The sequence below is a fragment of the Anastrepha obliqua genome, chromosome 1 (assembly GCF_027943255.1).
Source record: "Anastrepha obliqua isolate idAnaObli1 chromosome 1, idAnaObli1_1.0, whole genome shotgun sequence".
Taxonomy (NCBI): Eukaryota; Metazoa; Arthropoda; class Insecta; order Diptera; family Tephritidae; genus Anastrepha; species Anastrepha obliqua.
This window is the reverse complement of record NC_072892.1, coordinates 124,858,263-124,879,248: the sequence shown is the minus strand read 5'-3', so window position 1 is coordinate 124,879,248 and position 20,986 is coordinate 124,858,263. Positions and strand designations below refer to the sequence as shown.

At 39.5% G+C, this 20,986-nt stretch overlaps 1 protein-coding gene across 1 annotated transcript in view; it reads right to left on the bottom strand.

The window, feature by feature from the left end:
* Positions 1–13,854, bottom strand: part of LOC129237125 (ETV5-related protein Ets96B) — a 44,092-nt gene extending 30,238 nt beyond the window's left edge. The window contains exons 1-3 of the mRNA XM_054871600.1: positions 13,651–13,854; positions 13,563–13,605; positions 13,460–13,471 (exon numbers count right to left, since the gene is read on the bottom strand). Coding sequence (XP_054727575.1) covers positions 13,460–13,471; positions 13,563–13,605; positions 13,651–13,854 — 259 coding nt within the window. The remainder of the gene's footprint in view (positions 1–13,459; positions 13,472–13,562; positions 13,606–13,650) is intronic.
* Positions 13,855–20,986: the final 7,132 nt, after the last annotated feature.

Here is a 20,986-nt window from a genome sequence, read left to right as displayed (position 1 = left end):
TCAAATCTGATAGTTTTTGTTTGTATGTTTCTTAAGACTTTAAAGAAATTATAATATAATACTTTGCCGATTTTGCTTTCAATCGGACACGCGTATAAGACATGGGCTGAAAAGTCCCGGGCCTAACAAAGAAAATACTTTTTTTTTATTCAAAATAAGCTTTATTCATTAACGTAATTTCCATCAAGAGCAAAGCAATCACTCCAACGCCGCTCTAACATGTCAATACCACTTTTGTAGAATGATTTATCTTTTGCCTCAAAATAGGTCTCAGTTTTAGTGATAACCACTTGAGCGAAATTTCTTACCGGCTAGCATTTTTTTAGGTCTGTAGTAATCGCTGGAAGCCAAATCTGATAAATACGGTGGCTCAGGAAGCAATATATGAAGTTTTGCTATTGTTTTGATTGACTTGTGTGACGGTGCGTTGTCTTGATGAAACAAAACAGTGAGCAAACGCGGCACCCACTTTTAACAGAGCTTTCTATAATCAAATGCTCATGCAATATAAAACCAACATTTTTTTTGATATCTCTACGATGTCAGCTAACTCACGCAACTTCACTTTTCGATCATTCAAAACGATTTTGTGAATTTTTCTCTGGTGTTACCACCTCAAAGGGGCGTCCACTGCGTTGTGCATCATCGGTGTCTCTACGACCACGTTTGAAACCATCGTTTTATTGTTGTTTCTGATGGAGCGGTGTCCCTATAACACTTTTTAAGCCACTGCTTCGCTTGAACGGTATTTTTGCCCATCAAAAAGCAGTGTAAAATTAAAACCCGAAATTCTTTCTATTCCAGTTTGTGAAAACAACAAAAGTAGCATCACTCTTAGTAGAATAATTCACGAACAAATGAATAGAATATCTTGAAATTTTAACAGCTGTCTTTTTAAGGTTAGTATTAACTGAAAAAAGGTGAATGCAATAAAACTAGTTTGTGTTTTTTGGACTATGGACTATGAATAAGTTCGTGCGGTTTTTTTTCGAAATTTGAAACTTTATTAACGTAAAATGGTTACAAATTTAATATTCAAAGTATTGTCCATCGCTTACTACTACTTTTTCCCATCTTTCTGGCAATTCACGGATTCCCTTTGTGAAAAATTCGGTCGGTTTTGCCGCAATCCACGAATCGATCCATTTTTTGACTTCATCATAATTACGGAAGTGCTGGTCAGCCAGGCCATGTTGCATCGATCGGAAGAGATAGTAATCGGATGGCGCAAGGTCTGGACTATACGGCGGGTGGGGTAGGACATCCCATTTGAGCGTTTCTAAGTATGTTTTGACCACTTGTGCAACATGTGGCCGAGCATTGTCATGTTGCAAAATAACTTTGTCGTGTCTATCGGCGTATTGCGGCCGTTTTTCTCGCAGTGCTCGGCTCAAACGCATCAATTGTCGTCGGTAGACATCCCCCGTAATCGTTTCATTCGGTTTCAGTAGCTCATAATACACAACACCCAGCTGGTCCCACCAGATACACAGCATAACCTTCAGGCCATGAATATTCTGCGCCGACGTCGATGTTGAAGCATGGCCAGGGTATCCATACGTTGCCCGACGTTTTGGATTGTCGTAATGGACCCACTTTTCATCGCCAGTCACAATTCGATGCAAAAAACCCTTTCTTTTGTGCCGTTGAAGCAGTTGTTCGCATGCCATAAAACGGCGTTCAACGTCTCTTGGCTTCAATTCATACGGCACCCAATGGCCTACCTTTCGGATCATTCCCATGGCTTTTAAACGTTTGGAAATGGTTGATTGATCAACTCCCAAAGTTTTTGCAACCTCTTCTTGCGTTTGAGCCGGATCTTGATCGAGCAATTCCTCCAATTCGGTATCCATGAACTTTGGCGGCGCACCCTCGCGTTCTTCGTCTTCCAAGCCAAAATCACCACTTTTAAAGCGTGCAAACCACTTCTGGCACGTTCGCTCAGCTAGAGCATGCTCACCATAAACTTCCACCAAGATACGATGACTTTCGGCTGCTTTTTTCTTCATATTAAAATAATGAAGAAGAATTCCCCGCAAAAACACATTATTTGGCACGAAATTCGACATTTTCAAGTGTGGTAAAAATATTGTTGTTTACGCTTCAAATAAAAAACTTATACTGACGTTTGTGCCTTACGACAGTAGCTCTCCAATGAATGTTTGGAAATGTGGATCGATGGAATAATAATCAAGTTACGCCATCTGTTGTAAAACCGCACGAACTTATTCATAGTCCTATTAAATAAATTAATTGCTGTTGCTTTCCAACATTATTGAATACTTTTTTAATTTCAACTTCGATTATTCGTGTGAAATAGGGGGAAAGGGGAAATAATTACATCGTGCTTACGCTTCATTATCGTTGGTATAAAAACACGAAGGCGAACTGCATAATTTGCATATTTTGGACGGCACTATATTTATTTTTCGGACATTTCTTTTTGACAAGTGATTGCCCTATTTTAATTAGTCCTATGGCATTTATTGACCATTGATTGCATATTTTAATTTTTTTGTCGTGCTATATATGATGAAAAGTGGCATCTTTAATTGGTATCAAACTCTGAAACCTACTGCACTGAGATATCCATTTTAGTCGAATATATTTTGTGTCTGCCGGGGATTAGCGCTTCAGTGAAATCGGTGTTTTCAAGCGTCAACAAATTGTGGACAGAATATAAAAGTAACCATTAAAAGTCGATACGCTGAAAACAATTCTTATGGTTAAATGCAATTTGACATATTCATGTGTAGAGTTTTATGACTTTTTGAAAGTAAAACCTACTACTCAGGCAAATTCCTGCAAGGTAGGTAGGTAGGTAGGGTGGTTGTCGTAAGACACACTTAGACCTTCGGCAGGTCCATTGTGATACCACTGGAGCTTATCCTTACTCTACGTGTTCCTTTTCAAACCATCCGGTTGCTTTAACCCTGCTACTACGTTAGGGTCTTTTGATGACCCAAATTGCATATAACATCACCGTATTTCTAACTGGTGGAATATATTTGAAAGTTCTTACTACTCAGTGCATCAATTGTTGAAATATATTGAACTCAATTAGTTTTATCACCATTTTAGGCTTAGAAAATTTTTTATGGCAAGTGCCTACGCATATCATGTTCGGGTCATTTTATGACCCCTATCATATATGTAAAACGAATAGTAAATATATAATGTAATATCGCCTGTTGCAGAGTCATCGTCTGGAAAACCTCTCTGTTGTGAATGCTTGAATGCATTTACAGTTATAATTTTTGTATTCAATAACAACGAAACCAAATACTTTCAGTTCTGTGCTAAATATTGTAGTGATCAGTTGCTATTGTAAATCTAAGTTTATAGACGATAGATTTTGATAAAACATGGAATCTAGACGTACTTTAAGTATATATAATCTAAATTTTTTTTCTACATTCATACTAGTATTTATACGGTTAAATTCGTTGTTGTATTTACTTGGCCATAATGTCAGCGTGGACAAATGACTGAGCATAACATTGGTGCATTCTTGAGTGACCTTGAAGACGATGCAAGTGATGATTGTGATGCTAATTTTGTGCTTGAGGAAGACGAATGTTTATCTTCAGAACAATCCATTTCCAGTGGCATTGACCGTAACTAATAGCACAGAAGTTTTTGATAAAGATCGGATAATAAAGTGGACAACAATACCTTCTTTGCAATGTCTAAGTCGTGCAGCAAGTGAAAATATTCTTCACGGAAAACCTGGAGTGACTTCTTATGTTATTCATCGTATTTCAAAAATTCGTGATACTTTTGATGTATGCCTTACAGAAGCTATGGAAAGGGATATAATTCACTACAGCAATTTGCAAGGAAGTGCTGTTTTCGATGCTTACCTGGGACTTCTTATACTTATTGATATTTACAATATATTTTTCCTATTATAATTGTATAACGGACATATTATTATTTTAGGAGTCTACCGGTCATACGGTGAAAGTCTTAACTCCCTGTGGGACGAGTTTCATGGACGTCCGTTTTTGAGAGCAATCATGTCTTTGGAGCGATTTAGCAATATTTCTCGTGTACTAGCATTTGACGATAGGCAAAGAAGAAGATCAGAACAAAGAGGAAATAAACTTGCTCCTATTCGCACATTTTATGAGCAATGGACTCAAAACTTGCAGCTGCTTTACGTTCCAAGTGCTAACATAAAGATTGACGAACAGCTTATTCCGTTCCGAGGTAGATGTCCTTTCAAAGTATACATTCCAAGTAAACCTGGGAAATATGGCATGAAAGCGTGGATAGCAGCGGATTCTGACACCGCATTTTGTTTACAGTTCCAAATATACTTGGGCAAAGTAGGTGACAATGCTGAAAGGAATCAAGGCGAACGGGTTGTTCTAGACTTAGTGTCTTCATACCGTGGACGAAATGTGACTACCGATATTTTTTTTACGAGTCATAACCTTGCATTAGAACTGCTAAAGCAGAAAATTACTATTGTTGGCACAGTAAGGAACAACAAACGTTTTCTGCCGGTTCATGCAACATCACAAGAATTGTGTAAGCTTCCAATACACTCAAGTAAATTTTTTTTTCATGAAAAAGAAATTGTAGTTTTGTATGTGCCTAAAAAATATAGAATGATTTATTTGCTTAGCACCCTTCACCATAATAGCAACATTTTGGAAGATCATCCAAAAAAAATTCCGGAAATAATTGAATACTACAACTCGACAAAAGGTGGAGTCGACACATTGGACCAAATGGTTCGTACATATTCGTGCAAAAGTAAATTCAATCGGCGGCCAGTTGCCCTGTTTTCTAATTTATTAGATATTTCTGCTCTAACCGCTTTTATAATATGGACCGAAATATATCCTGAATGGCAAAAAAAATAAATTGCACAAAAGGCGCCTATTTTTAGAGCAACTCGGTGAAGTTTTAGCTCAAGAACATATCAAGAGGCGTAGTCGGCTTCCTCGCGCAGAAGCCTCTGCATCATTGGTACGAAGAATTCGAGAAGAAGACAGTGCATCACCATCTATGAATTCGCCTTCTCCAAAACGAAAATTTGCTAGTGAACGGAAAAGGTGCAAATTTTGGCCGTCGAAAAAGGAAAAAAAAGACCTTTACTGAGTGCATAACTTGCAAAAAACCTGTTTGTCCGTCACACCGACACACAACCACTCTAACGACGACATACTGCATTGATCACAAGCCTTAAAAATATTTTTGAACTGTACAAATTTGAATTTTCTCAATAAAAAAAAAGTGGGGTCAAAATAAGACCCGAACATAACATGTGTATTTTTTTTCTAACATAGTAGCAGGGTTAATAAACGAGCAGAGCTTCGTTAGTTTTAGATGGGTTATGTCCGCTACATCGGTTAGAAATGCTGTATCGAGAGTGCGCAGCCTTCTCATAGCGAGGCTTTCACACTCACATAAAAGGTGTCTGACTGTTTCCTCTTCTTCTGTATTAAGACAGCTTCTACAGAAATCGAAGTAAGGGAGTCCTAACCTTCTAGCGTGGCTGCCTATTAAACAATGACCAGTTAAAACACCTATCATTTTTCTTATAGATTCTCTGTTGAATCTTAGCAAAATCTTCGATCGACCGCTGTTCCAGTTCGGCCATGTCTGTCTGCTTAGTTCGTATGTTGTGATTGTATTTACCTTTTTGATGGTTTCCCTGTCTATAAGTAATTTACAAGTGGCTATGGGCATGGGTATCAGCGCCTTATCCGGTTCGAGATCGAGCGTTGTACCGGTTCTTGCAAGTTCATCCGCCTTACAATTTCCTGCAATGTTCCTGTGGCCTGGTACCCAGATAAGGTGCACCTTGTAGCACTTAGATACGTCATCTAGTAGTTTAAAACATTCTAGAACTGTTTTTGACGAGTGTGTTTTTGATTCCAGCGCTTTTATTGCTGCTTGACTGTCCGAGTAAATGAAGACTTCATTTGTGGATAATACTCTCGTTTTTATTTCTTTAAGTCCCTCTTTTATGGCAGTGACTTCCGCCTGAAATACACTGCAATGATCAGGTAAGCGAAATGATTGGCATACTCCGAGTTTGTCGGAGTAGACTCCTCCACCTACTTGGTTGTCCAGTTTTGAGCCATCTGTGTAGATGTTTAAGTCATTTATCTTAACAATGAGCCCGTTATCCCATTCCTCTTTGGAAGGAAATACTGTGACAAAGGATTTATCGAAATTGATGTCCTTGGTCCTACAGAAATCCGTTGTGCTGGGAATGCAGGGGAATTGTTCTAAAATTGAGGAGTGCCCTCTTTGGTACGTTCTGAGTAGGCCGATTTCTCTTAGTCTGAGAGTTGCTTTGGCAGCTGTTTGCTTACCGTACTGCTCTATTGGTAAAATGTTAAGCATAATATTTAGTGCATCTGTGGGTGTGGTTCTGAGGGCCCCGCAGATGCAAAGACTGGCCATTCTTTGTACGTGTGCCATGGTTCTTTTGATGTACAATTTATCTAAAGCTGGCCACCATACTAGTATGCCGTATGTTAGGATTGGTCTGACAATTGCCGTGTAAAGCCAGTATACGATAGATGGAGAGAGACCCCAACTTAGTCCTATTAGCTGTTTACAAGAGTATAGTGCTATTGTCGCCCTTTTTACTCTATCTTCGACATTTGCCTTCCAAGTTAGCTTTCGGTGTAGTATTAGACCTAAGTAGCGGGCCTCATCGCTAAATGACAGTGCCGTTCCACCTAGGGTCGGAGGAGCTATATTTGGAATTTTATGCTTCCTGGTAAATAGGATGAGTTCAGTTTTATTGGGATTGACTCTTAGCCCATTTGCTTTTGACCAATTTTCAACCATGTTTAGTAAATCTTGCATGACTTCTCTAAGTGTATTGGGGAATTTCCCTCTTACTACCATTGCAACATCGTCCGCATATGCTACGACGTGTTGTCCTCTCTAATCTAGGCTCTTTAGCAATGAGTTTAGTGCCAGCACCCATAGGAGAGGGGACAGCACACCGCCTTGAGGTGTTCCTCTGCTAACTTTTTTTCTTGATCTCTGAGGCCCCTAGGGTTGCGATCACAAATCTGCTCAAGAGCATGTTTTTGATTAACTCAACCAGAGCGCTAGAGATCCCGAAATCCGTCAGTGCCTTTATTATGGTATCCGGTAGGATGTTGTTGAATGCGCCCTCGATATCTAGAAAGGCCTCCAGTGTGAATTCTTTATTATCCATTGACTTCTCGATTTCTGTAACAAGTGAGTTAAGTGCTGTTTCAGTTGATTTCCCTTTACAGTACGCATGTTGTGAGATGCTGAGCTTATTAGGGCTGATGTTAGCCTTAATATGCTCTTCTAAAATTCTTTCTAATGTTTTTAGCAGAAAGGAGGATAGGCTAATTGGCCTGAATTCCTGCAAAGGACACGAAAAATTATGACAAAGATGACAACATGTTTGGCATCATAAAGGGCTTCAAAGTGCAATCTAATGGTGGATCTCAAGAAATGATACCGTCCACCTCTTCCTTGTGTTCGCTTTACCGTGGAGATCCTGTTAACCAAATGTGGAAACCGAGTAGGCAACTCTTTCCAGAAGTTGTAAACCTCGGTGGAAGCACTAGGAACAAAAGAACAACAAGGAGAAAACCTCCGAAAAGGGACTGGTCTTTAGGTTGATACCCTAATATCAGTCATATCAATAAAAAATCTGTCACGAATCAAACACACCCTCGGATAAGGAATGACCAACAACGACACCGACCCTCGCAACGCTTAAAGGACAACGATATGAAAATAGGTAAATGCAATTTTTGAACAATGTTATAATCCGGCAAAATGGCAGAAATGCAGATGAGCTTACACGGTATAAACTGAATATACATATGTGCCCTGCAGGAAATACCATGAAATGACTATGGCGAGATAAGAAAAAGAATTTACTCTGTATATTATAGTGGCACTTAAAAACAGGACTTTATGGGAACTGGCGTAGACCACAAAACAAGAAAAAGCACAATGGAGTTCTCGCCAATAAATGAATAGCAGATTCTACATAAGATTGAAAGGAAAATTTCAAAACTTACTGCACTGGTCAAAATTTACTCGAGTATCGAGAAAAAGTGCAAAAATGATTATTAAAAAGATGAAAAAGAGCACCTGAACAAACAAGAAACAGACTATAGAATAAAAATGTGCGAAAAATGTACCAAGCCATCAAACAACAAACGAAAACTTTCTATTTAAGGGGGGGCGGGGGGTAGGGTCACAAAATCGAAATTTTTTTTCTTCACTCATCTTATAGTAAATCATTTCAAGAATGTTGTGTCAAAATTTTAAGTGGATCGGAGCAGAACTCTCAAAGTTATAGCCTTTGTAGGCACTCTACCTCGAATGCGGAGCATCGATAATTTTTCAGTCATTTTTTCAAACGCGTTTTTCCCGAAACGACTTCTTAAAAGTCGGTGCCAATCACAACTCCGAAACTATTCAACCGATTCTTTTCAAATTTGGCACACGTTTTCTAAATCAAAAATACCTCCCCCCCCACTGTTTTTTTTTATTTTTTTTTAAGGTTGTTTTTACGTCATACTTTAACTGAAAAATTCGACTTTTTTAGTTTCAGATGATTCTACGACGAATGCCGATTGGCACCGCAGAGCACCTCTCGAAAAACATATCTCCAAAAAAACTCTGTCATGGGCTTATTTGTCAATATTTTATTATTAATATTTTTTAAAAACTTATTGAAAAGATGTACAATAACATGCAACTGATTTTATTAAAGTATCTTAAGCCATATTTCTGTAAAAAATTCAAAAAAAAAATGTTTTTTTTTTTTGTAGCGCTAAACCCAACCACCCCCTTAAGAACTAATAACAGCAAAGACAAAAGTGGAGAGATGATAAGCGACAAAGAAGGCATTTTGAACGTTGGAAAAAACTATAAACATGGCAAACATGGCGGCCGCCGTAACCGAATGGGTTGGTGCGTGATTACCATTCGGAATTCACAGAGAGGTCGTTGGTTCGAATCTCGGTGAAAGCAAAATTAATAAAAACATTTTTCTAATAGCGGTCGTCCCTCGGCAGGCAATGGCAAACCTCCGAGTGTATTTCTGCCATGAAAAAGCTCCTCATAAAAATATCTGCCGTTCGGAGTCGGCTTGAAACTGTAGGTCCCTCCATTTGTGGATCAACATCAAGACGCACACCACAAATAGGAGGAGGAGCTCGGCCAAACACCTAACAGCAGTGTACGCGCCAATTATTTATTTTATTTTATAAACATGGAAAATGAAGAAAACGTGAATAAAGAACTACAAACTGTTGAAATACAGATAAGTTACCCTAGTTTTGCGGAAACAAAAACTGCAATTGCTCAACTAAAAAATTATAAATGCAATGGGGCCGATTGTATAGCTGCTGAACTATTGAAAGACGGCGGAGAAGAATTCCATACACAACTACACTACAAAATAATAGCATGCCTATTGAATGGTTATCAAGCCTGATAACTCCTATACACAAAAAGGGGATAAAGTAAACTGCTATACTTATCGGGGTATCTCGATATTAAACGCTGCATATAAAACATTTACACACATGCTACATGAAAAAGTACGCGAATACTCCGAACAAATTCTGGATGAGTACCAGGCAGGTTTCAGAGGTCTACAATAGATCAAGGTTTCATAGGGACAAAAAGTTTCGAGAAGTAATTCAAATATGACATTGACGGCTACTGCTTATTTAAATATTTGCTGCAGTCAATAGGCAAACTAATTGAGCTTTCTATAGGGTGGGCCAAATAAGACCTACTACTATTACGCAACAGGTCCCTAGTTTGCCTAGCAGTATGCGCAGTTAGTCCATCTTGTTGAAACCACAAATTAGGATACTACTCCGCCATTGGTCGCAAAAAGTTTTCAATCAACGTTCTGTAAGAAGCTCCTGAAATTGATTCCGGCGTTTCATCCTCATTTTCGAAGAAATATGGACCGGTAACTCTAGTGGCCGTAACGCCGCACCAAACAGTACATTTATATGGGTGCAACTGATGTTGGTGTGTTACCCTTGGATTTTCAGAGCCCCACAATCTACAGTTTTGTTTGTTGACATAACCATTTAAATGGAAATGCGCTTCATTCGACATATGCTGATATTAACGCTGCGTTGAAACAATTGATCGTTGACAAGAATAGAAAATCTCGATAATTTTAACACGTTGTGTTGTACTGTAGGGTTCCATAATAAATTTCCAACAATTCAATTATAACCTACAAAAAGAGAAAAATTAATATGTCAAAAAATAAAAAAGTTATTTGTGCTTAACATTAGTAGGTCTTATTTGGCCCACCCTGTATTATGACGCTTTCAAATACCACGGCGAAGGTCATTGAGCAAGGAGTGTGTTCTGAATCATTTCCCATTATATTGGGAATTAAACAGGTTATTAACATTTATATTCAATAGTCCTGCACGCAGCAATTACCGAACTAAATCCAAATGAGACTTTATACAACAAGCCGTTCCAGCTTTGTGCATACGCAGATAATATACTTATCATGGCGAAAAGCAGGTTAAGAATTAATACACAAAAAAACGAAGTTTATGGTCCGGTCCAGCTCCGGTTTAAGGCATGATGACCTGCTGATCGGAGACTATGCATTCGAGATTGTGCAAGAATTTACCTATTTGGGTAGCAAAATATCAGCCAATAAGAATATGTCATTGACAATAAATGACAGAGTTTTAGCAGTAAATAAATCTTATTACTCTAATTTGAAACTGGTTAAGTCAAAGTTATTATGTCGCAACCAAAATTTAGGATATACAAAGCCTTGATCCGCCCTGTGTTTATCTATGGTTGCGAAGGATGGACGCTAAGAACCATTGACATTAGACGAAAGAAAAATTTTACGAAAAATGTATAGACCAATGAGACTCCAGGAGTAAGATATAATCAGGAGCATACATGGAATTTTTAGCAAAACACGAAACTGTGATAAGATTTATAAAATCTCAGAGGATAAGATGACTTGGGTACGTGTTTAGAATGCCCAAGAAGAGAAGAGGAACGAGGAAGTGGACGCCCCAGGAAGTGATGCCGTGGAAGGAAGTAGCCTTAGATAGAGACGGCTGGCGAAAGGTTGTGAATGAAGTAATGGTTCACAGAGGACTGCGATGCTAAGAAGAAGAATGACGATATGTTAATTGGTAGTATAACTGCTTAGTTTAGTATAGTTTAGCATAGGCGTGTAAGTTCCTTGAACGAATACAAGCTATAAGCAATTTTTTTTTTTTACATTTTTTTCATTCCGATATCTTGCGAAATTGTTAATTATAGTTACTTTTACCTTTTTTCCGTAAAAAATTATATAATAACATACATACCGTTTAAGCTTCCTAGACTTAACAACCAGTGTCTTACACTTTCATCGGAAGTCAAGTATTATATCTTGGTGTAATACTTGACCCCAAGCTCCATTGGAAGCTGCACATAGAAAATCGAGTTAAGAAGGCTAATATAGCCTTCTACGCCTGTAAATCTATGTTCGGCAAAAAATGGGGCCTCAAGCCACGTGTCGTACTCTGGATGTACAACTTAGTGGTTCTGCCAATTTTGACATACGGTTGCCTAGTTTGGTGGTTAGCTCTTCAGAAGGGCTACAACTTCACTAAATTAGAGAGAGTGCAGAGAACTGCATGTATGGGCATCACTGGTGTCTGCAGAACATGTTCCACCGCTGCGCTCAACGTTATACTCCACTTAATTCCTGTGGATCTGCAGGTTAAATCCATTGCTGCTCAGAGTGCTATCAGACTGAAGGAGTTTGGCCTTTGGAGACAACTCCCTGTTGGGCATAGCAGCATCTTAAAGCAGATCTCCCCTTCCTTCTCTGATATTCGCACCGACCTCTCCATCCGCAAACTGTGCTTTGAGGGTTGTGCTAGGGCTATCTTTCCGAGCAGGCAAGATTGGAAAGAGGGGAGAGTTGTTGCGGATATAAAGGCCTCTGTTTTCACTGACGGATCCAAAATGGAGTCTGGAGTGGGAGCGGGTCTACTCCAAATCAGCCAACATTTCGGTCTCCTATAAACTGCCGGAGACAAGCAGCGTCTTTCAAGCAGAGGTCTTCGCGATCCTGCAAAATGTTTCGGGATCGCTGTTGGGAGAGAGACATAAATATTTTTTCCGATAGTCAAGCTGCAATCAAGGCACTGTCGTCGCCGCATTGCAGCTCTCTTCTCGTGAACTCCTGTAATGAGGAACTTAAACGCCTCGAACGGGCAGGAAACATCTCCCTCATCTGGGTTCCTGGGCACAGGAATATAGAGGGAAATGAAATTGCCGATGAGCTTGCCAGGAAGGGGGCGGCAGAACCGAGTCCAGCTGCCCTCTTCTCAGACATCGGTATCCCCTTGGCCGTCGTTAAAGGGAAACTACACAACTTCTTTCTAAGAAAAGTGCAAGACAGATGGAGGTCTGTCTCATCGTGTGCCATTTCAAAAGCACTATGGCCTCAATACGATATAAACAGAACGCTTAAGGTGATGGGAACCCCCCGCCATTCAATTTCCAAACTCATCGCGGTGATCACTGGCCACTGGGTGATCGGCACTCACGCGGAGAAGCTTGGAATTCCGTACAACCCCCATTGCAGAAGCTGTGGGGATCCTACAGAGAAAGAGACTGTGGAACACTTTCTCTGCAGATGTCCGGCTTTGGCGGCTAGGCGCTTGAGATTCCTCAGCGTCCCCTTTGGGGATGACTTGATGAAATTCTCCAGCCTAGATCCCTTTTCTCTCCTCCGCTACATCAACAGCACGGGATGGCTGTAGACGGGCTTATCTCCTCCCTTAATCCTTTCACAGGTAGTGGTCCACTTTATGGTATCAAAACGGCACGTAAGTGCTACTTGTAGCGTACCTGGGGTACTCTTGCCATCTTACCTACCTACCTACCATACTTAATAATACATGATATATCATAGATACATTCAATTGATAATTCCTCTTTGTTTGCCAATTTTGCAACATTTAATAAATCTATCGTAGCAGTCCTTCTTTACCTTCCCACGCACACATCAAAATCTATGTTTGCCTTAAAATTCATTTAATTTTAAAGTCATAACCATCAAATAGCTTGGAGCAGTGTTGGTAAAGCACCGAGAGAATTATTTAGGGTGGAAAAATATTTATGTACGAGTAGCAAACAAGCGAACCAGTAAATATCAATAAAAGCTACGCACACACTCACATAAAGTCAAAACAGCTAAATTAAAGAGAAACAGAGGATACTCGTGCTCATAGTGCTCATATGTATGTGTTAGGCAAAATGTTTGCTAATAAAAAGACGAGTTAATAATAATATTAGAATTGTGAAGATTTATAAGTAAATAAGTATGTACTAAATGTGCATACACACGGACATTTGAAACTAATCCGTTATTAAATTTTATCGAAAAATAAGCAATCGTACACATTCATATGCACACAAATACTATAACCTATGCATATGTATATGTGTATTTCTATCTATATTTTAACGTTTGCAAGTGCACTTGCCTGACGATGTTGTTGTTGTTGTTGCATGTATGCGGGCACTAAGGTATCCATCGGTGGAGCTATCGATTCCAAGTTTCTCGATTGGTGTCGCACTTGCCGACGCTAACGCCGTCGCCGAAACGGATGTGGTGGCCGAGATAACTGGCGGTGTATACACTACCAAATCTTCGCTCAATTGCTGATGATGATGATGGTGGTGGTGATGGTGGTGCGAATGCGGGTGCGGATGCGGATGGGCGTGTACATGGGCGTGTGCATACCAGTGCTCTGCTCTGCTCAAATCTGCATTGATGATAATAGGAGTTCGTTTTGAAAATACATACATACATGTAGTAGATATTTATACAGTGAAAGCTCCCATAGACGAACGCTTTAATAAACGGATACAATATAAATTATTTTGGTTTTTTTTTCATAGAAAATACTCTGCAAAGTACAAATTTTCTCATAAATGGACGCGCAGCTCTTGTTTCATTATAAACGTAACTGATTTTCTATCTGTTTTTTCGATCTGTTTTTTTTAACCCTCCGATGTTCATATGGGTCTGGCCAGACCCATTCGATCTTTAAATGTATGTAGATCTTTTATTTTTAATATCTGAGGCTTCTTAGTCCTTGACTTCCTAAAATGTAGTGTGCTAAACACAATGAAGTAGCAAAATTAAAATTTTTGCTATATTTGTTGTAAAAATAATAACTTTAAACTAATTTCGTTAATAAAGCTCACATGGGTCTGTGCAGACCCATATAAGCTTCTCATGTAAATTGGTTAACCGTTAGGTGTAAACAACTAAACTGTTAGCGGAGGCAGCGGCAGAGATAATTTTTTAGTTGACATTTGAAAATTAAAGTGAACACGTGTTTTTTAATTAGTGGGAAGTGTTTTTTTTTAAATAAAATGGAACAAGTAGATATGGATGAATTTGATGTGATGACGCGTTTGCTTCGTAAGCTAAGTGCAGCAAATATGAGTCCGGAAGAACGTCAGCGACTTCAGGCACAAATTGAAGAAATTATGGGACAGGAGTCCGATCCATTTGAAACAAGTGGCGACGTAGAAGATGACGAATATTTTCCAGATGAAGATGACTTCGGTGAAGCATTAGATATAGAACAGGAAATCGAGTTAGAGGCTGTTCTGGATGAAAACCATAATGATATTTAGGATTTGTATGGAGAAGCTATCGCCCTTCAGGCTTCAACCACAATGGAATCATGCAGCACATCTATTACCCAGGGCCTTATATGCAGGTCGAAAGATGGTAAGATGTGGAATTTAAATCCTCCACCACCTGGGAGGCCTCGTTGTCACAATGTTACAACTTTTACACGTAAAGGGCCACTACGAGGAGCGTCACCGAGTCATAAAGCTCTTTTCAAACTATTGCTGTCTCCTGAAATCGTAAGTATCATTGTGCGGGAAACCAACAGAAAAGCCGTTGAAGCGTTTCGTCTATGGAATGAGAATCATCCCAGTAATAACCAGCGTTCTTGGGTAATGGCTAACGAAGACGAAATGTATGCTTTTTTTGGGATGCTACTTATTGCTGGTGTATTCCACTCGAATTCTCAGCCAGCGAAAGAATTGTGGGCCAGTTACAATATGCCAATTTATAAGGCCACTATGTCATTGAATCGGTTCAAGAGCTTAACTACTTTCATCCGTTTCGATTACAGTGGTACTCGTGCTGAGAGGTTGAAGCAAAGCAAATCTGCTGCCCTGGACGATGTATGGCTCATGCTGATGGCCAATTTAGAGAAAGCATACACTCCGGATTGTCATGTAACCGTCGATGAACAGTTATTTCCATATCGTGGGCGCACTCGATTCACCCAATATATTCCGAGTAAGCCGGCAAAATATGGCATGAAAGTGTGGTGGATTTGTGACTCGGTTTCAAACTACCCTTTGAAAGGTATAATTTATACCGGAAAACCACCAGGTGGCCAGCGAGAAACGAATCAAGGTGAACGGGTCGTCATGAAATTGATGGAAAATTATATGAACAGCGGTAGGACTGTTTATGCTGACAATTTTTTTTCAACATACAACTTGGCAGAAATGTTGATGGATCGTAGAGTGGCTTTCGTCGGTACCGTAAGAAAAAATAAGACCTTCATTCCGCATGAATTGCTTAACCCGAAGCGTGATGTTAAAAGCACTTTATTTTGTTATCACAATAATAATATCGCTCTGTGCTCGTATATGGCGAAGCCGAAAAAGCCAGTAATTATGTTATCCACTGCCCATTATCGTCAAAGCACCGATCCATTGAAAGGATTCAAGCCAGATCAAATTTTGGACTACAATAAATTTAAAGCGGGGGTAGATACAATGGATCAAATGTTGACTGGCTATTCATGCAAACGCTCGACAAACCGTTGGCCACTGGGAATGTTTTATAATATGCTTGATATTGCCTGTTTGGCTTCATTCATCATATATGACGAGCTGAGTCCGGCAAAGCAGAGTGATAAGAGGCGCTCATTTATCATTGAATTGGCACGGCAGCTAGTTATCCCACATTTGACGAAACGGGCGACTAACCCATTAGTAGGAGGTTTGCTCATATAAGACAAGCAATGAATCTTTTCAATATCAAGGTGAGTATGAATTATATACACACCTACATATATCTCCGCGTATAAAGATATGTGTATGCATGTATTCATATTTACTAATTTAAAATAAATTATTACATCAGATGCGGCACAGCAACAATCATATGCTCAAGTTGCTTCAACACGGTCATCGTGCTACCATCGTGCTGCTTCTTCTTCTAAAAAGCGACGTAAAACTCGTTATAACTGCAGCAAATGTAATCGTCCCATATGTCTTAATGAACATTCCATCTACACTAATATTATAAAGAGGAAAACTTTGTTTGTTTGGTTGTAATGAATAGGCTCAAAAAATACTGGACCGATTTTAAAAATTCTTTCACCATTCGAAAGCTACATCATCCACGAGTAACATGGATTATATTTTATTTTGGAAATGGGGCTCGAGATATAGGTCAAAACGTGGACCCGGGTAACCTTCGGATGTGTATGTGTAATATGGGTATCAAACGGAAGCTGTTGGTGAATGCTTTAGTCCAGAGTATTTTTCATGCCGCTCCGTGACTAGGGTCTCGAGATAGAGACCAAAACGTGGACCCTAGAAAGTGTTTGTACAATATGGATATCAAATTGAAGCTGTTGGTGAATGCTTTAGTACATAGTATTTTTCATGCCGCTCCGTGACTGGGGTCTCGAGATATAGGTCAAAACGTAGACCCGGGTAACCTTTGGTTGTGTATGTACAGTATGGGTATCAAATGAAAGCTGTTGATAAGTGCTTTAATACGGGGTAATTTTCATACCTATTGATGACTAGGGTCTGGAAATATATGCCAAAACGTGGACCCGCCGTGTCTTTGCACCGAATTAAACCAAACTTACACACATTGTTAAGTAGGTATTGAAGATGGTTTCCGTATAGTTTGGATACCTATTGGTAGATAGGGTCTCGAGATATAGGTCAAAACGTGGACCCGGGTAACCTTCGGATGTGTATGTACAATATGGGTATCAAATGGAAGCTGTTGGTGAATGCTTTAGTTCAGAGTATTTCCATCCGCTCCGTGACTAGGGTCTCGAGATAGAGACCAAAACGTGGACCCTAGAATGTGTTTGTACAATATGGATATCAAATGAAAGCTGTTGATAAGTGCTTTAATACGGGGTAATTTTCATACCTATTGATGACTAGGGTCTCGAAATATATGCCAAAACGTGGGCCCGCCGTGTCTTTGCACCGAATTAAACCAAACTTACGCACATTGTTAAGTAAGTATTGAAAATGGGTTTCGTAAAGTTTGGTTGTAATTCGGAGCACTGGCAACGGGTACAGCGTTCTTTTTAACCAGCCATAATGTCGCTTACTTTTTTAACGCTTGGGGCGGAACTGAACTGTCAAATTGACAGTGTGAGTTACAATGTGTCAATATTTCTTTCTGATTTGGATGCCATAAGGAAAAAACGTAAGTGCAACATGTAAAAATTGTTTGTGAATTTTTTTGGAGTGGATTTTGGAACAGTGAATAATTTTTTTACGAAATTTGAGAATTTAATGTGAAATCCGAATAAAATTATGTGTTCGTGGAAAAACATTTTTTTTTCGTTTTTTTTTTGAAAAATATAAATGGATAATGGTTAAAAAAGCTTGAATGCTTAATAAAACATATAAATTGAAACGACAAAATTCATGGATGATCAGGAAAAAAGACGATTGTTTCTTAGTTATTCATATGCGTTGATTTGAAATTTAAAAACAATCTTCTTTTTTCCTGATTTTCAATTTATATTTTATATTTACTCAAAAACAAATAGAAAAACAAAAATATTGTTTATGCCAAAGCACTTGAATAAAGAATAAAGAAATAAATAATATGAAAATCATATATTTTCTGTTCTAAACCATATCTATTCTATTTTAGTGTGCCCAGCGAAGGGGGCCGGGTTTGCTAGTGCAACTATATAGTTGTAAACCCAATTGCCCTTCGTAATTAACACTAATCCATTCAAATAAATAAATAAAATTATTTTTAAAATCGTATTGCTTACATTATTTGTATGGGTCTGGCCAGACCCTTATGATGCACTTACCGCATCATAAGGCACCGAACATCGGAGGGTTAATTGTTTACGATTTTACTCTTAATTTTTTTGCGAGAGTCTAATTTTTTAAAAGTGAGTCTAATGGCATATAATGAAATAAAATTTTGTGCTCCAAGCATTCAAGCAATATTGCTCTTTGGCACTTAAGGCCAAGAGATAAGGTGCAAAGGATAGGGAATGGTTGATGAGATGGGGATTCAGTCAGCAAACTTCTCCGATTTTTTATGAATTTTAGAAGTTTGTCGACGGAAATAGAATGTAGCTCGTCTAGTCTTAATGCATCCCATCCACAAAAAGTGCCGTCTAAGTTTGGCGAAAGCCGCTCAGTGTTAGAGAAAATGATCTATACTACCTTCTTCCCGAAACAATATGTACATAGTGAATCGTCGATGATGCCTATGCCATCACCATTGATTGTGTCCCGATTGTGTAACTCACTCTTCTGTCTGAGAAGGGATCTTGCTATGCCCCTGACAGGCTTCTTCAGGAAACGTTTGCTTGTTTTGTAAGTGCCAGTACTGCCGGAATGGTTTTCATGAGATTCATTCACTGCGAGCCTAGATGTAGCCGACTATTCCCGCTCCGGTCAAATTGGACACTCTAACCCCAGTTTGCCAGTTCGTTATATTGAACACTCTAGTGCCTCGGCATCTGCATATGTTCAAGCTCATTCCGCCTTACTTCAACTTACATTCGTGAACAAATTCTGAAGAGGCGCAAGCGGTTGAAGGCGTAGTCAATTGATAAAGTGGCAGGGTTTGCTTTAGTTAATGGATAAAGCAATGAAATACGTTGTAAGAAGAATCCAGTTCAATGTTGATTCTGGCATATACAAACTTGCGTTCACGTTATATTATCCAGTAACTTTGCACAAGCTAATTTTCCTGGAATTTATAGTGCCATCCATCAAAATCTAATCTAAGCCAACTACTAAGAGTGATAGAAAAAATAAACGTGATTTCGCTGTGAAGTGGAAGAGAACTAAAAGCGATTGGATTATATAAACAAGGATTCTAATAGGAAAGTAAAAAGTGGTTTATAAACTCACATAAATATGAACGAAACTATATTATATTAGCTCAACTAATTATATTAGCTCAACAGCTGAGTCTGAAAAATGCACTGCGAGCCGAGATGCGCTACCGAGTTTCTCCTCCAATTTGTTGTGTGTGTCTTTATGCTTTTCTACGAATGGAAGTACCTACACTTTCCGGCGAAAGGCAAATGGTTTTTATGAGAAGCTGCTTCATGACAGAAATACACTTGGAGATTTGGTATTGCTTGCCGAGGGGCAATCGCTTTATGGCATTCGAATTATGGAAAATGAAATGCTAAATCAAGTCCAAAGAATCTAGTAGCGACTTTAATTCGGCATATTCCCACTCTTCAATCTAAGAGGCTCTGTGCCTTCTACCTGTACATCGAAATAACTTCATTTGTAGCTTGAAACAATGCGCAGCAAGTTGTAGAGTTGTGGATACACCTGCAATTATTCGAGGAGTCTTAAACGCGCAAAGCTTACCACTGAACTTGGACCCTTGATCAGACCTAAAATACCAATTTTTACCGTTTTACGGTTGTCAGCGTAGTCACACTGCTAAGTGTAAAAAAACCTTAATTGTGTAAAAAGAAGCATTGCAGACGCGGTAAAACTCCTTTATTCCTCTTGGTTATAGATATAAATTAACGGCATTGCCCACTTAGATCCATGAGGCTCAGTAATTTTTCATTAGCTTTCTGAGAAACTTCCAAAGATTTATCAAGCCCCTTTTGAGCGTGAAGAACTTTGAACTGTAGGATACGTTTCTTAAAAGCCTCACAAATGACCTTCAGTATAATTTTCTTCCTTCAATGAGCTAACCAAATTAATACATTTATATTCGGATACAGTATTTGGAAAAATTAAATCACCTCAATGAGAAACGGCTGAGTCAGCAAAGAGTAAGGGAAGTACCAGCCATAGCACACCCTTACCAACCAAGCAACAACAACAACAAAAAGCTATACCACAAACATCGCAAAAGGCGGCGGACGGCGCTCAGAGAGAGAGTCAGGCCGCACGAAAACACAAATCCGAGGGTGCCCTCATGAAATCTCGCTACACGAAGGCGAGGTTCATTCTAAGCAAGATTGCCAAAAATGAACTCGCTGGAGCGGCTGACGAGCGCGACGCGGGTGACAAATTAAAATACCAGCAGGTGGTTAAGGAGTACGAAGACTTCTTATCCAAAAAACCCAAAGAGGACGACAACAAAAAAGGCGATGCGAAAAAGAGAAATAGGTCACAGGACGTGATCGATCAGGCACCGAAGAGACCTAAGGTGTCCAGCAGCATCGATGAAACGAAGCAACGACCGTTCAGTGAGGTGGTTAAGGATAACCTCCTCTATGCACTGATCGACGAAACCACAAACAGTGGCAAAGTGGTCCTGCAGAAGTGGGGGCAAGTGGAGGCCAAACTGTCCAAGCTCGTGCTAGACAAGCATGTGGTTGGAGCACAGGGCGGAACTCTCCCTTCCTTTGATTCTGCAGGAGTACTTCGCGGCTGTAGAGTGATCAAGTGCGACGACGACTGGTCTAGGGTTGTCCTAGAAAGGTGTGTTGTTGAGATCAACAGCACACTGGAAGGCTTAAAACTTAAGCTTATTCCGGCCAAGGACATCCCTTGCCCTCCTCGCGCTCGCATTTGGCTACCGGTGATGGACTTGAGCGGTGCAGAAGTGCTGAAATACCTGAAGTCGCACAACCCTGCGGTGCCGATGGACGACTGGGCAGTCGTGAAGGCAGAAAAACCG